The sequence below is a fragment of the Narcine bancroftii genome, chromosome 1 (genome assembly GCF_036971445.1).
Source record: "Narcine bancroftii isolate sNarBan1 chromosome 1, sNarBan1.hap1, whole genome shotgun sequence".
NCBI classification, from domain to species: domain Eukaryota; kingdom Metazoa; phylum Chordata; class Chondrichthyes; order Torpediniformes; family Narcinidae; genus Narcine; species Narcine bancroftii.
In genome coordinates this window covers 363,860,768-363,877,055 of record NC_091469.1, presented here as the reverse complement: position 1 = coordinate 363,877,055, position 16,288 = coordinate 363,860,768, and the positions used below count along the sequence as shown (strand labels likewise).

The window sequence follows — 16,288 nt, the reverse complement described above, 5'->3', positions numbered from 1 at the left end:
GAATTTCTTGACACCATAAATTACAAAACCTTAAATCAACAAATTAGTCTCCTTTAAATTTTCTGCTGGATGTCTTGTTTAATTTCCATTTTTTAAATTATGTTTTTGTACAATTGACACTTAGTTGAGTTTATATCATTTTTCTCAGCTCCATTGTGCAGAGAATGTGCATATTTTGTGAACTGATCAAAACACTCAGAAAAAGATAGTCTTATTTTATGATTCCAGACTTTATATTGTAATTACTGTACATTTTATGAGCTTCAACAATCATGTTATTACTTCATAAAATAAGGGTTATTATACAATACACTACACATAGAATGTGGGGCTGCTGTGTTTATGTTAATATACTACCAGAATGTATTTTAGTGAGTCATGTTGAATTAAAGCACTTTGCTTTTTTTTATGACATTATTTAAATTATTTAGCATATCTAAAAAAGTTTTTGCCATCTGTGCTCCTTTTTCTGTCCCCACCAGCTGTTGTCTCCAACTCTTTATAGTAGTTTTGAATTTGTTCAACACTCCTTATTGCATTAGAATGAAAGATTAAACATGTCTTAAATTCTCCTCAGAAATTACATGTGAATTCAATATGGAACAACATTTACAGGGTAAGCTGCATTCATTTCCTGGACCCATCAGCCAACGCTTTTTCCACCATTTGCTGAATTGTGTGAGCTGTTAACAAGGCAGCAGGAGCAAAATGACATTTGGGACCTCAGTTTTTCCGCTTCAACTAAAGTGATTTAATGATTGCAGTTGAAAGAGCAAAACAATGCAGTCATTAAAAGGGGTTGAATTTAGAGAACGTTCAAGAAAGATTATGATAAAATCGATTAAGAATGTTGGTAAAGATATACCTTTTAAATGTAAAATTTTACATTTTAAAATCTTAAGCAACTATTTACTGCAGGGATGAGATTATTTTTTTTTATTGTGAGTAAAAGAGGAAGAAAAATGTAAATGTTGGAAATAATTCATGGAAACAAAACATGGAACATTGAACATAGCAGGAATAGGCCCTTACCCATCATTTATGCATTGAACATTGTGCCAAATCTGCCTGCACAAGATCTTTATTACTGCATTGCCTGCATTTTCATGGGTTTATCTAAAATCATCTTAAACATTAGTGTTGCATCTGCTTCCACCAAAGCTGAAAGTTCAGATCAATTATCAGGGTACATACCCTTAGATATCTTAAACATTAGAGTTGCATCTGCTTCCACCAAAGCTGAAAGTTCAGATCAATTATCAGGGTACATACCCTGAGATTCTTTTACCTGTGGGCCAGGCAGAATTTCTATTGTGCAAAACTACTATCGGCATCCTGATACATTGATTTTGTACCCTTTCCAAAGCTGCACATCCTTTCTCTGACCATAATTGGACACAATAATCCAAGTGCAGTCAAAATGCTTTACTTGGCTGTCGCATGACTTTCTTACTTTTGCACTGAATGCCCCAAACAATAGAGGCAACCATACAATGCACCTTTTTCACCACCCTATCTACTTGGCTACTTGCCGGGAACAGTGCTACTAAGAAACCAACTGTTAACGATGCACTTTCCCCTAACAGTTGAACCCCCAAATTTCAACATCTCACACTTGTTTAGATTAAACTATGTCTGCCATTACTCTGTCCATATCTATAACCGTTGTATATCCTGGTGTATTCTTAGATTGCTCTCAGCACTGTCTATAACTCCACTAATGTTTGTGTCATCTTCAAACTTACTAACCCATACATCTAAGTTTCATCCGAGTCAGTCATCTACATTGTAAACAACAGGGATCCCAGCATTGATCCCTGTGGAAAACCACTGGTCGCAGATGTCCAGTCAGCCAAAAATTAAACCTCCATCTATGACCTCTGTCTTCTATGAGCAGCCAATTCTAAATTCAAACTCAATTCACTGTGGATCCCTCTCTCCTTTATCTTCTGGATTATCCTACCATGACAGACCTTATCAAAAGCCTTATTAAAGTCCATGTGGACCATGTCCACTGTCCTACTTTCATCAACTACCTTTGTCACCTCAAAAAATTCAATCAACTCAATAAGACTTGACCTACCCTGTGTGAAGGGCCTCATCTGACTGTTCCTTTTAAATGCATGTGAATCCTATCCATAAATATACTCTCCAATTGCTTCCCTAACACTGATGCGAGTCTCACTAGCTCTGCTATATCTTTTCTTCTTTTATTGACTACAGGGACTCATAATGAAGCACATTATTTTAAACTTCCTCACAGCTCCCTAATGGATTTGACATTTGAAATAAAATCAGAAAATCTGAGGAATACTTGGACAGACAGCACATGAGGAGCGAAAAAAAGAGTTAATGTTTCTGATTCAAGGACATTGATGGAACTGGGCTTTAGACAAAGGATCTTCATCCTGACCTTTGCCCCATGCATATACTGTCTGATCTGCTGAGTATTTTCAGCATTTTCAGTTTTTTTTTTACTTGTTCCTTCTCTGTAGAAAAAAAAAGTTCAATCGCAATCATTATGTTGTTTTTAATGTGTTTTCATTGTACTGCTATATTTTAGAAATAGGTTGCATACTGCTTACAGCTCCTTACTGGCTGCATCTGGGAACTGAAGCTAGAGTTGGATGAAGTCTGGATCATCTCAGAGGTGGAGATGGTGATAGATTGCCCTTATAGTGATGTTCTCCTGTTCTGTCTGTGCTGAACCTCTGTTGGTTAACACTCACTAAAGCTGGAAGTCTGATGTCCCCTCTGACATTGAAGGCATCCATTGCAGTTTTATTATAAGACAGATTAATATCAGCATCAGAATTTATTGTCATTAACAAGTCATGATATTCAGTGTTTTGGGGCAGCTTCACAGTGCAAACATTCATATTGTAACCACCTTATAATGTTATTACAATGTTACTGCACAAAAAGTAAATCAGTGACTTTGGTTCATTGATTATTCTGGAATCTGATGGAAGTGGGGAAGAAGCTGTCCCTGTGCTGTTGAGTGCTCATCTTTAGGCTCCTGTACCTTTTTCCTGATGGTAACAGAGTGAAGACAGTGTGACTTGGTGATTGTGGTCCTTGAGGATAGATGTCCTCATGTAGATGTCCTCGATGGAGTGAAGTCTGGTGCCTGTGATGTCATAGGCCAAGTTAACAACCCTGTTAACTCTGGAGTTTCTTCTTGTCCTGAGAGTTGGTGCCTCCATAACAGGCAATGATATAACCAGCCAGAATGTTCTCCACAGTACACCTGTAAAAGTCTTCGGAGACATACTAAATGTCCTCAAACACATCACAAAGTATAGCCTCTGGTGAGCCTTCTTTGTGATTGATTCAACATGGAGGCTCCAGGACAGACCCTCAGAGATATTGACACCCAGGAATTTGAAGTTCTTGACCTTCTCCACTACTGAGCCCTTGATGAGGACTGGGTCGTGTTCCCCTGACTTCCTTCTGAAGTCCACAATGAGAGCAAGGTTGCTGTAGTTACACCATTGAACGAGCTGATCTGTCTCCCTCCTGTACACTTCCTCATTGTTGTTTGTGATTCTGCCAACAACTGTGGTGTCATCAGCAGACTTGGAGATAGCATTGGAATTGTCTGGCCACACAGTCATGGGTGTTTAAGAAGTAGAGCAGTGGACTAAGCACGCATCCTTGGGGTACACCTGTGCTGATAATCAGTGAGGAGGCTTAGATTATCAATGCTAATCAATATGTGATTGTGGCATATATCCCTGAGCTGATTATTCCCAGGCTGAGTATGTGCAAGTTCAAAATGAACAACAATTTGCAAAAGTCAACAAAGAAAAGCAACTAATTTTCATCTTGCTGTTGGTGGTAAAGTTTGACAGACATCCACACTATTATTCCAGGCATGCTGTTTTATAATGTTCCCCTCATTCAAAACAGTTTTATTTATACTTTCCATTTCCAGCAAGCATGCGTGATAGTACAGATTCTATCACTAATGTGTACACATATATATATATATATATATATATCTTCTTTGGCTTGGCTTCGCGGACGAAGATTTATGGAGGGGGTAAAAAGTCCACGTCAGCTGCAGGCTCGTTTGTGGCTGACCAGTCCGATGCGGGACAGGCAGACACGATTGCAGCGGTTGCAAGGGAAAATTGGTTGGTTGGGGTTGGGTGTTGGGTTTTTCCTCCTTTGCCTTTTGTCAGTGAGGTGGGCTCTGCGGTCTTCTTCAAAGGAGGCTGCTGCCCGCCAAACTGTGAGGCGCCAAGATGCACGGTTTGAGGCGTTATCAGCCCACTGGCGGTGGTCAATGTGGCAGGCACCAAGAGATTTCTTTAGGCAGTCCTTGTACCTTTTCTTTGGTGCACCTCTGTCACGGTGGCCAGTGGAGAGCTCGCCATATAATACGATCTTGGGAAGGCGATGGTCCTCCATTCTGGAGACGTGACCCATCCAGCGCAGCTGGATCTTCAGCAGCGTGGACTCGATGCTGTCGACCTCTGCCATCTCGAGTACCTCGACGTTGGGGGTGTGAGCGCTCCAATGGATGTTGAGGATGGAGCGGAGACAACGCTGGTGGAAGCGTTCTAGGAGCCGTAGGTGGTGCCGGTAGAGGACCCATGATTCGGAGCCGAACAGGAGTGTGGGTATGACAACGGCTCTGTATACGCTTATCTTTGTGAGGTTTTTCAGTTGGTTGTTTTTCCAGACTCTTTTGTGTAGTCTTCCAAAGGCGCTATTTGCCTTGGCGAGTCTGTTGTCTATCTCATTGTCGATCCTTGCATCTGATGAAATATTATATATATATATGTACATATGTACAGATGGTAGTGCAGCTGACGTGGACTTTTTTACCCCCTCCATAAATCTTCGTCCGCGAAGCCAAGCCAAAGAAGAAGAAGTGTAGGATGACTGTGATTGGCTGAGAATGTAGCCACACCCACTGGCAGGTCTTAAAGGATTGCTCCTAGCCAGACCAGGTCATTCTGGACAGGTCGAGCTACTTGTGATATGCTCCAGTCTTTTAGTTAATAAAAGCCTTGGTTTGGATCAACAAGTCTTTGGTTCTTTCGATGCGCATCACAATTTTATTAACTAAAAGACTGGAGCATATGACGAGTAGGTCGACTAGTCCAGAATGACCTGGTCTGGCTAGGAGCAATCCTTTAAGACCTGCCAGTAGGTGTGGCTACACTCTTAGCCAATCACAGTCATCCTACACTACCATCTGTACATATACACATTGGTGATAGAATCTGTACTATCACATTCACCCCTTCTTTGAGAACCGACCCCAGGGTGGATGGAGGTTAGGGGCTGTACCGGTCAGGGGATCTGACCATCTGGCATGACCGCCATGGCACCGGGATTGGGGTTGCTGAAGTCGTTTCACCAGCAGGCCCGCAGGGTGCGACCACTGTTTCCATCCACCCTGGGGTCGGTTCTCAAAGAAGGGGTGAATGTGATAGTACAGATTCTATCACCAATGTGTATACGTACATCTGTACAGATGGTAGTGTAGAATGACTGTGATTGGCTGAGAATGTAGCCACACCTACTGGCAGGTCTTAAAGGATGCTCCTAGCCAGACCAGGTCATTCTGGACTGGTTGACCTACTTGTGATATGGTCCAGTCAATCACAGTCATCCTTCACTACCATCTGTACAGATGTACATATACACATTGGTATTAGAATCTGTACTATCACAGCATGTTTCTATTTTAATTTCTTCAGAGTTTTTGCAATATTCTGTACAATTTAATAGTGGGGAGACCTTTTTGATAACAGAATTTGAGAATACCTGTTATCAAAAAGGTCTCCTCGCTATTAAATCCATCAGTGTAGGATAAAAGGAAATGCTCTATATCACTGTACTTCTCTTACTAACTAAAATGGAGGAAATTCAATTTTGAGGCTGAATTAAAGATGTATACTAATGTATTTTGATGGCTATGAAGTGCTTTCTAACAGGATTGGGCAGAATTTGGACATGAACATATATCATTGTATTGAATGTGTAATTATAACCTTCTTGATGCTTGAATGTCTGGACAACGTTGCACCTTTTTTAAGTACTTTGCCAGATCTACATGTTGTAATCACAATGTGCGACCCATGAACATCAGTGTAGAAAACAGTATATTTCCAATCATCTGACATGTGACTATTTGGAAATTCTGATGGTTCAGCATCTGGCTTGCTGGGTGCAAATTCCCTTGGTCCCTCTGACACACTGAGGTCTTGGCTCCTGCACAGATTCTGACATACTAGAATTTAGTTCCCACAGTTCATTATATTTTCAGGGCCCTGGCTCCTGCACCCCTTTCACCCATTCAAATCCAGGTCTTGATCTGCCTCAACACAGCATCTGTTTCGGGTTGGCATTCCATTCACTGGGGCCCCAGTTTCCACACTCCCTTGAGCTCTGTTGTTCACACTCATTCAAGTTTACTAGCTTCACTGGACCATTTATTATTTTACTGTGTAATATCGAATAACAATGAAGGAAATGTCTGTTGGAGGAAAATGACATCCAATGGTCTGGAACATGTGCTAGTCTGACATCACTAACCGTGCATCTTGGCGCCTCACAGTTTGGCGGGCAGCAACCTCCTTTGAAGAAGACCGCAGAGCCCACCTCACTGACAAAAGGCAAAGGAGGAAAAACCCAACACCCAACCCCAACCAACCAATTTTCCCCTGCAACCGCTGCAACCGTGTCTGCCTGTCCCGCATCGGACTTGTCAGCCACAAACGAGCCTGCAGCTGACGTGGACATTTACCCCCTCCATAAATCTTCGTCCGCGAAGCCAAGCCAAAGACTAAGATACCAGATTAACTGATTTTGCAGTATTATCAAATATTGTGGGGAAATTTTACTGCATCTTTTCATCTTTATAAAACGTTGATGTAAATAATTTTCTTTCTTTCAACAGAAAAATGTGACGAGCCACTGATCAGGGCACTCCCCCACTCTTCCTTCAGTAGTTCATCTGTGATATCAGGAAGTTATGTACCCAGCTATGCGAAGCTAAATAAGAGAGGAGGTAAGAGTTTCTTAAATAATTATCATTAGAGCATTTTATTCATAGACAATTTTTTTCCTTATTATGCAGTGATATAAATATTTTATTGAAAGTTTTAAACTTGGATTTGATCAGCTACTTGCTCATATGTATGTATGGAAGAAAATGCCCCAAGAGGCTTCAAGAAAGGAAATGCAAATTGTGCAACAGAGAAACGATGGTCAGAAGCTAGGGTCTAAATTGAAATGGGATCACTTATTCGGTTTAGATTGAAGGGAAGCTCAGGCCCTGGGAGCAGTAGCAGTCGGGTAAATTGTAGCTCTCATGCTGTGGCAGTGTTGTGGGAGATTTCCAAAACTGAAGATCTTTGGAAGTTGTGTGGAGGCCTGGGAAAGATTTAAAAGAAAAGTTTTGTACTGTGAAGTTTATTTACTGCCCAGGTACTGTTAGCACAGTATGAAATTAGGTAACTGCGAAAACATGCCAAATTTGATGTGCATGAGAACATGACTGCAATGCATTAAAAAAGCTGAAATTTTTTGAAACATTTCAGCTAGAGGGACACATTGGAATTTATTTTTGTAGTTTTGAAGAGGCAATGGAGGCATAAGTAATTTCACACAATTTAGAAAGCAACTTTTGTAACACTGAAGAGAGAACCAGCAATCCAAATTGAATAATAGGTAAAGATGTTAAACAAGTGTTTTTGAACCTGAAGCCCCTTTCACACTTGCGTTCCACTGAATTGGCCATTCAGTTTCCCGGAAGAGGAATGGGGGTTTGGCCACTAGACCACTCTTAACTGGGACACTGAAAGCTTTCACATTTGCAAGGGTCTATCCCTGGCATTTGATCTGTTCTATCTTTAATCAGAAGTGCCTGAATGACACTGCATGCAAGAGAAGTTATAACCATATAACCATATAACCATTTACAGAGCGGAAACAGGCCATGTTGGCCTTTCGAGTCCGTACCGGTTCATTGATTTTGTGCGCCCTCTTCAGGCATTGGTGATTTTAAGTGTAATGTATCTTTGAGAATTTTAACATCTATCCATAGGTAATCTGTACTTTGGATGTGAAGTCTCATATTAAAATATTCGAAGTGATTGCCTGTTTCACACTTGCCTCATCTCAATGATCTGCAGATGCCGGGGATTGTACTAGGGGTTGAGGCCGTCAATCCCCAGCATGAGATGACGTCACCTGATGCCAGCGATGAGCAAATTTTACTTTCACACTTGTCACTTTAAAAGCCGATTGACGTTTGATTCCTGGGATCACTGGCAAGTGTGAAAGGGGCTTGAGATGACATGTATAAATGTTGATCAAGTCATGGTTAAAAATGAGAGTCAAAGATGGTCACTGGATTTCCTTGCATGGTAGAGGGAAGAAAATTTGAGCTTTGTAAATTTTATTTTAGCAGAAGATAAAAAAAACTGAAAGAGTTTTAAGTTTTAGTTATTTTAAATGAGGAGGTGCCAGGTGATACATTGTTACTTAGGAAACATTATTTTGTTGTCATTTTTTTATTTTTTTCCAATGTTTATCAAAAATGTTTTGAGAAAAAACATTTAAAATATCTGAAGAACAGACAAATAATTGTGATAGAATAAAACTGTAAAGAAAACACAAACATCAGAAGCTCTAAAAAGTTGAGAAGAATTCTGAAAGCACTTGGGTAGTCAAATGAGGTTATTCTGAAAATATATGGAGCAAATAATGAGGCAGAATTTCTGTATTCTGGAACTAAGCTAAGTTTGCTCAAGTGATTTATATAGACTATTTATCAAGACCAATTTAAAATGCTTACGGGCATTAAGTGTTTTAGAATAAATAATTTGTACAAAAGCAATTTTAAGACTCTTGAAAAATGTGGAATATTTCAGAGGTTGTAAAATTGGAATGTAATTTGGACATTGCCACAAGAGAAATGACATTAAGCTTGCTTGAAGTGTCTAATTTGGCAACATGGTAAGCAATGGGAGAATGCAGCAGGATGGCAATTCCTTAACAGTTTAGGCAAATTATTGGTTGATGTCATTTGGAAAAATAAAGCATTTTGGATAAAATAACTCTTAATGTGGAACTATAGAATAATTTGAGGTTGTAGGTATCTGGACATCATTCCTTGGAGTAGGATGACGGGAAGTGAAAACTGTAGTAATGTTAATATTACTCAAAGGATGAAAGTTTTTATTAAATTGAGCCATTTTGAAATTGTAGAAAGAATGAGTGATCACAATTAGCACAGGAAGTATACACTGGCCATTTTATTTGGTAGAGAGCAGACTCAAAGTATAATAGTAATGAGTGAAGAGAAACTTGAAATAAACAGAAGAGTGGGGTTCTACAGGGTTTCACAGAATCTATGAAATCTATGGAAAGAGTATCAGAAGATTATGTCTTCTGGTTTGAAAATAAATTATAAAAGGTTCATGATGATATCTGGAAAAAGGGAGTTGAGTATTTTTTTCACCACAGTTTTAGTATCAAATTGGAATACTACTGCATTAGAGTATAGCAGAATCTCAGGGTTGTCTGTGATCTCATGTATTTACTCTTGACAATAAATCTGAAATCAATAGTTCAGATATATTCTTACCCACAATTTCTGATCAGTGTGTGTAATTTCCTTAATTGCTTTAAGCTGTCAGTCATTTAGATCAAGTCTGCATGATGTGAATCTCACATTGGTTTTAACCAAATGCATCAGGCAAGTAATTTAAAACCTCCGGGTGCATGAATTAATTCAGAACCAGTTCTTTGTATAATTTAATTTAAGTTTGGGAATTCTTGATGTGAAGTTGAATACAGAGCTTGCTACGTTGAAAGTACGACCTGAATACAACACATATTTCCATATATGTTTTATGCCTGTGTAATCAGCTGCTTCCTTGCCAACTTGTGTTCATTCATAATTAGTTGAACCATAAATTTTCCTGTAAGACAGTTCCAGTCAACTGCTGAATATTTTGAATATTGGGAAAATCTCAAAAGAAATCAAAATCATTAATCTTTCTAATTGTAAAATAATTTCACTCTTGAATAAATTGCATAATATTTCAGCCTCTTATCAATTTATAACAGAGCATTGCCAGCATGCAAGTCTTATCACGATTTCTCTGCAATGAAGTATGGGTTTCTGTCCACAAGTTCCATTCAACAGGATCTCAGAATTGTATTTCAGAAAAATTAATGGACAAGAGTTTATTGTCGCATACAAAAGTACAAATAACAAATGGACCAAAGTTCTTGCGTGTTGCAGCCACGCAGGTACGTAAAATACACTAACAAAAGGACAAATTAAATTACCAAGATCTCAAACAGAACCTGTTAGAGTCTCAATAGAAAAATAAACTTGGCCGACTGCAAGCCTGTAAAATGATGCCACTTTATTGTGCAAATGTAAAACTACTTCTGAAGTAATGTTTTCTGCATATGTAGATATTTTGCACATTAATACATGAATTCCTTTTATAATCATATTTTCTTCACTGTTGGTCATGATAATTGTCTGATTTCAGGACTTTTGAAACAAATCACCATCAAGTTTATTATTATCTGACTGTACATGTTAAATCTGATGAAACATGGACCACGGGGCACACACATAATCAATTTCTTACTCACAAGATAATAATCACAAACATACATAAAAATATAATATGAAATAAATATGCATAAATATTCTTGATTAATTTACTTCTTTTCATTTATAAGAGATCTGAGGTTACAGGATACTATTCGTCAATCTCACAGCCTGTGGAAAGAAACTATGTCCCAGCGTGGCAGTAATTATTTTGATGCTCCTGTACCTCCTTCCTGATTGTAGTAGGTCAAAAAAATGGTGTGATGGATGGTTGGGACCTTCAATAATTCTTTGAATTATTGATGTTCCTTTTTTCACCAAGGGGCTGGTACAGTCTGGAACACATGCCTTGAGAAGGTGGTGGAGACACTGTGCTGCAGAGCAGATGTTGAAGCGGGTGCAGAGAAAATTTATGGGAATGTTGCCAGGACATGAAGGCCTGACCTGTTGGGGGAGGTTGATCAGGCTAGGGTTTTATTCCTTGGGGCACAGGATGATCTCATAGAGGTATACAAAATAATAAGAGGATTAGATCAGATGAACACAGTCTTTTACTCAGAGTAGAATTAGTAACCAGAGGACATAGATTTAAAATAAAATGTAGAGATTTAAAAGAAACTGGGTCTTTTTTTTTACACAGAGGATAGTGAGTGAATGGAATGGGCTGCTGAAGTTGCTGGTTGAGGGAAGTACTATTGCAAAGTTTGAGAAAATTTGGACAGATACGTTGATGGGTTTGGAGAGATAAGGATTAAGCGCAGGCAGATGTAACTAGTATGGGTGGGATTTTTGTTCAGAATGGGCAAGTTGGGCCAAAGGGCCTGTTTCCATAATGTATGACTCTATAACACAAGAACATAACCATTATACTCAATGTCTGGATTAACATGATGCTAAATTAAACTAAGTCTCCAAAATCTCTTCCACTTGTATATAATCCATATTCCCTCATTCCTTGTGTCTGTCTAAAAGGCTCTTTAATCCTTCCAATGTACCTGTTTCCACCACTATTTATGGTAGTCTGTACTAGGTATCTGCCACACTTTAACTATATACTTCCCCTTGACATTTGACAGTCACCTGCCAATTCTTCATATCATTTGATTGGTTTCTACACTGTCTTCTAAAACAAACTATCTATTTTTTCATCCAAGTCATTTATGTATTTCATAAACCGCAGAGATTTTGGTACCATTCCATGTAGAACACCACTGGTGTTGAACCCCCAGCCAAAGTAAGAACTTTCACCACTACACACTATCTTCCATGGGCCAACCAATACTAAATCCAAACTATCAATTCACTGTGGATCCCATGTAACTTTATCTTCTGGATCAGCCTGTCATGTGGGAACTTATCTCATGCCTTATTAAAGTCCACAAAGGTAACCACACTTCCACAACCTCTATTATCATCTCCTCAAAAAAATCTGAGTTTTAAGACACAACTTGCCTCACATAAAGCCTTGAAGTGAGAATACATCTAGAAAATGGGATTATGTTTGTCAAATCAAGTCAGTCAAGTGTATTCTCATCTGATTGCACAAGTGAAACATGACAAAATAGCGTCCTCTGGCCCTCGGTGCAAAACATGCAGACGTGCAACCAGATATAATACACATACAGACAAAGAATACATATGCAGGACGTCTTCATAAATATTTTAAAAATTCATGAAATATTAGAGTCACAGATTGTTAGTGTGTGTAATTAATTTGGTCATTCAGCATTCTCACTGCCTGTGGAAAGAACCTGTTCTTCAGCTGGTGGAGTTGGTTCTGATTCTCCTGCATCTCTTTCCCGATGGGAGCAGCTGAAAACATTACCCAGCTAGTCCTCTCCTCTTGCATGAACCACAAGGACTTTGTCCAGGCTGAACAAAGGACTTACAAACCTGTTACTGGCTGTAACACTGTTGAAGTGATCTCTGTATGTGTCTCTATCTCCCTCTTAGTGAGAAAGCCTGTTTGGCTCTCTCTGCTTGCAAAACCATATGACCTTCTTCCAGACAGAAGGCAGCTCTGACAAGCTCTTTCATCTGTTGCCTTTTTGTAAATAACAGTCCATTAGTGAAATCTCTTGGGCACTCTCCAAAGCTCTTACAAAGACTGTTGGCCCCAACATGTCTAGCATGGGGCAGAACTCTAGTATTTTAAATAAGATCTGTTTTAAAGGGCTTGTATGTGACCTACTCTAACAACCCTTTCCCAATTTATCTCCCAAAAACATATCTATATACTCTGTCACAGTGGTAATCCATCCATATCTATAAATACAAATCTAGATGCACTTTACAATAAACCAAACTTGATGCATCGATATGCCACTAAATTTTCAAATGGATAGGATAGCTTTATATATTCATGACACAGGTTTCTTTTCAAAGAATAAGCTGTGAGTATAATGGACATGTCATCAATAAATCATTAACAGTTGTTCCTTCCTTTTTCTGTTCTGCTTAATTAAATGTTCAGTAATCAAATTTGACTAATTGGGTTAGCCAAGAAAAAAATATGAATTAACAATCTTGGCATGCAACAGGATGCGATGATTCCCTCATATAGTGTCTGTGGCATTTTACTGTCAGTAAATAATATCACATTTTCCTATGACATAGAAGTACAAACATTGTTTCAGAAAAACTGGGTCTCCTTATTGAGATAGTGTTATGGTTAAGGTGTTGAAAGAAATTGTAAACCATAAAATATTGCTGCAAAATTATTGTTTTGAGATGAGAGAATTTATGATGATTCTTCATTTCAATAAAACTGGTGTGCAGGGAAAATTGAGAACATGAATGACAAGTGAAATCATAAATGAAACATCAGAACTGAAAGGTTGTTGAGCAGAAAGAGAGTCATCGAGTCAACCCCTACAGAAACAGGTCCTCCACCTCATTGAATCCACGACAACCATCAAATACCATTTTAAACAAATCCTTCACACATCCCATATTTATCACTCCACATTCCTGTTGTTTTCTCTCTCCCACTCTATGGAAATAGAATGTTTTACATTCAGCAAGGATCAGGCCCTAAGGCACATGAGTCTGTGCCAAACTTGATGCCTAAATCAAATGAAAACTCTGCTGCTGGCACTTGATTGGTATCTCTCCATCCCCTTCATATTTATGTGTCTGTCTTGAAGCCTCTTAAACACTACTATTGTATCAGCCTCCAGCACTAATGCTGCAAACCTGCTCAAGCCACCTACCACTCTGTGCAAAAATAAATTGCCCCACCCATCTCTCTTAACCTGCCTCCCCTCACCTTGAAAGCAGGTTCAGTAGTCTGCGACACTTTTACTTTGGGGAGAGGATTCAGTTGCCCTAACAATGCCTCTATCAAGTTTCCCCAACCACCCCCCCCCCCTCAGCTTCCTACACTCCAGAGAAAACAATCTAAGTTTGTCTAATCTCTCCCCATAACATATATCCTCTAAACCAGACAAAATCCTGGTAAACCTTTTGTGTACCTTATCAAAGCTTCCAGATCTGGGAACAAGATTTAAATATAAAGATAAAAAAGGAAACATGGGAGAAGTTATGCTCTGGAACGATGAGAAATACAATAAATACGAGGCTGCGTATGATACAATATAATTGGTTACACAGACTATACATTACACCGCAAAAGTTAAATAAATGGGACCCAACAGTATCTGATAGATGTTTTCGATGTAAAAAAGAAAGGGGAACAACAATTCATGCAATCTGGACATGTGAGAGAGTAGAAAAATTTTGGGATGATCTCAATCAGATATTAAATAAAATAACAGAAAACAATATACCAAAGAATCCAGAGATCTTTCTCCTAAGTAACATAAAAAATAAAGAATTTGGAATTGACTTGGAGGATGCACAAAAAAGATTTGTTAAGATAGCCCTAGCTGTAGCAAAAAAATGTATTATGTCAACCTGGAAATTGGAAGATAATTTGAAAATACAACAATGGTATATAGAAATGAATAAATGTATTCCATTAGAAAAAATAACATATAGTTTAAGAAATAATATTGAAATATTCGAACAAGTATGGGAGCCTTACATTAAATACAATAGCGAAAACCTACCGGGAACAAACATTACCTAAGTTGATGGAAGGAGAAGAGAAGAAAAGAATGGACTCAGTAGAATTTCTGGTGTATTTTTGTTGAATGACAACATTGTCTAACTGAATTAATGCAACCTAGATTGTATAACTAAAATGGATGAGAGGGGGGGGGATGGGGGGGTGGCTTGGGAGGAGGGAGGGGGGAGGGAGAAAAAGTCACTGTAAATGTGTGGAAAAGAAAAAGTGTATATCATGGCTATTGTGATTTATGGTGTGAAAAATAAAAAATTTAAAAAACTTAAAAAAAAAAAAAAGCTTCCAGATCTGTCCGGTAATGGGATGACCAGAATTGTACACAGTGTTCCAAGTGCAGCCAAACCATCATTTGATACAGCTGCAAAATGACTTCCTTTCTTTTGTATTCGATACCCAGTGAAGCCATCAGTACCATAAACCATTTTTGCATAAGTGTCTACCTGAATTACCTCTTTCAAAGATCTATTGAGCTGGACTTCCTCTGCATATCAATGCTTTTAAGAGTCTTGCCATTATCTATAATTTTTCTTACATTCAGTCTTCTATTTCTCTGCCATATCTGTAACTGATTCATATCCTATTGTATTCTTTGATAGACTCCTACACTATCCATAACTCCACCAATCTTAGTTAACAATATTCTGCTTAGGAGTTTGCGGAGGTCCAGTATGACATCGAGAACCTTGGCAACCTTCTACATATGTGTAGTGGAAAATGTACTGACCAGTTGCATCACACCCTGGCATGGAGACACCAATACCTCTGAATGGAAAACCCTGAAAAAGGTAGTAGACACAGCCCAGTACATCACTCTCCTAACAACTGAAAAAAATCTACATAGAATGCTATTATCAGAAAGCAGCAAAAGTCATCAAGGATCCATACCACCCAGGACATGTTCTGTTCTCACTGCTGCTATGAGGAAGGAGTTATAGGTGCCACAAGACAGGTTCAGGTTCAGTTGCTATTCCAACTCCACCACCTCCCACCCACCTCCTCCCCCCCCCACCCCCCACCCCAAACAGCCATCAGACTCCTAAACAACAAACAAATGCTTCTTACAAAGCACATTAATTATTTTCTAAATTTAAATTTAGGCATACAGCACAGTAACAGCCCACAGGCCCATGCCGCCCAATTACACCCAATTGACCTACAACCCCGGTACATTTTGAATGGAGGGAGGAAACCAGAGCACCCAGCAGAAACCTATACAGATGCAGTGAAATTTAAAAACTCCTCACAGACAGTACTGGATTCGAACCCCGATCTCTTACACTGCAACAGTGTTGCACTAACCGCTATGTTAACCTTTCCAGCTAATTATTGAATATTTATTTTCTGTATTGCACAGTCAGTTTATTTATACTTTTCTTTGTTTACATTTCTATTTTGTGTACATATTTTTTTCTTGAATACTGTTTTTTACACCACCAATAAGAGGAAATTCTGATTAGCACACAGGAAAGAGAATCTTAGGGTTCTATGTGATGTCATCGATGTACACTGACAATAAAGTTGAAAAACTTTGTATATCTTCCCATCCTGCACGTGTTTGGCATGTTGGAGAAAATCAAAACACCCAATGGAAATGCATGAGG

At 38.8% G+C, this 16,288-nt stretch overlaps 1 protein-coding gene across 4 annotated transcripts in view; it reads left to right on the top strand.

Moving 5' to 3' along the window:
• Nucleotides 1–16,288, top strand: part of LOC138750405 (contactin-associated protein-like 2) — a 2,015,431-nt gene that overhangs the window by 641,314 nt on the left and 1,357,829 nt on the right. For all 4 annotated transcript variants that reach the window (XR_011349326.1, XM_069912458.1, XM_069912468.1 and 1 more), the window contains exon 2: nt 6,920–7,030. Coding sequence is in view for 3 of the 4 variants with exons in the window: in XM_069912458.1 (XP_069768559.1) it covers nt 6,920–7,030 (111 nt within the window). In the remaining variant the exon portion in view is untranslated. The remainder of the gene's footprint in view (nt 1–6,919; nt 7,031–16,288) is intronic.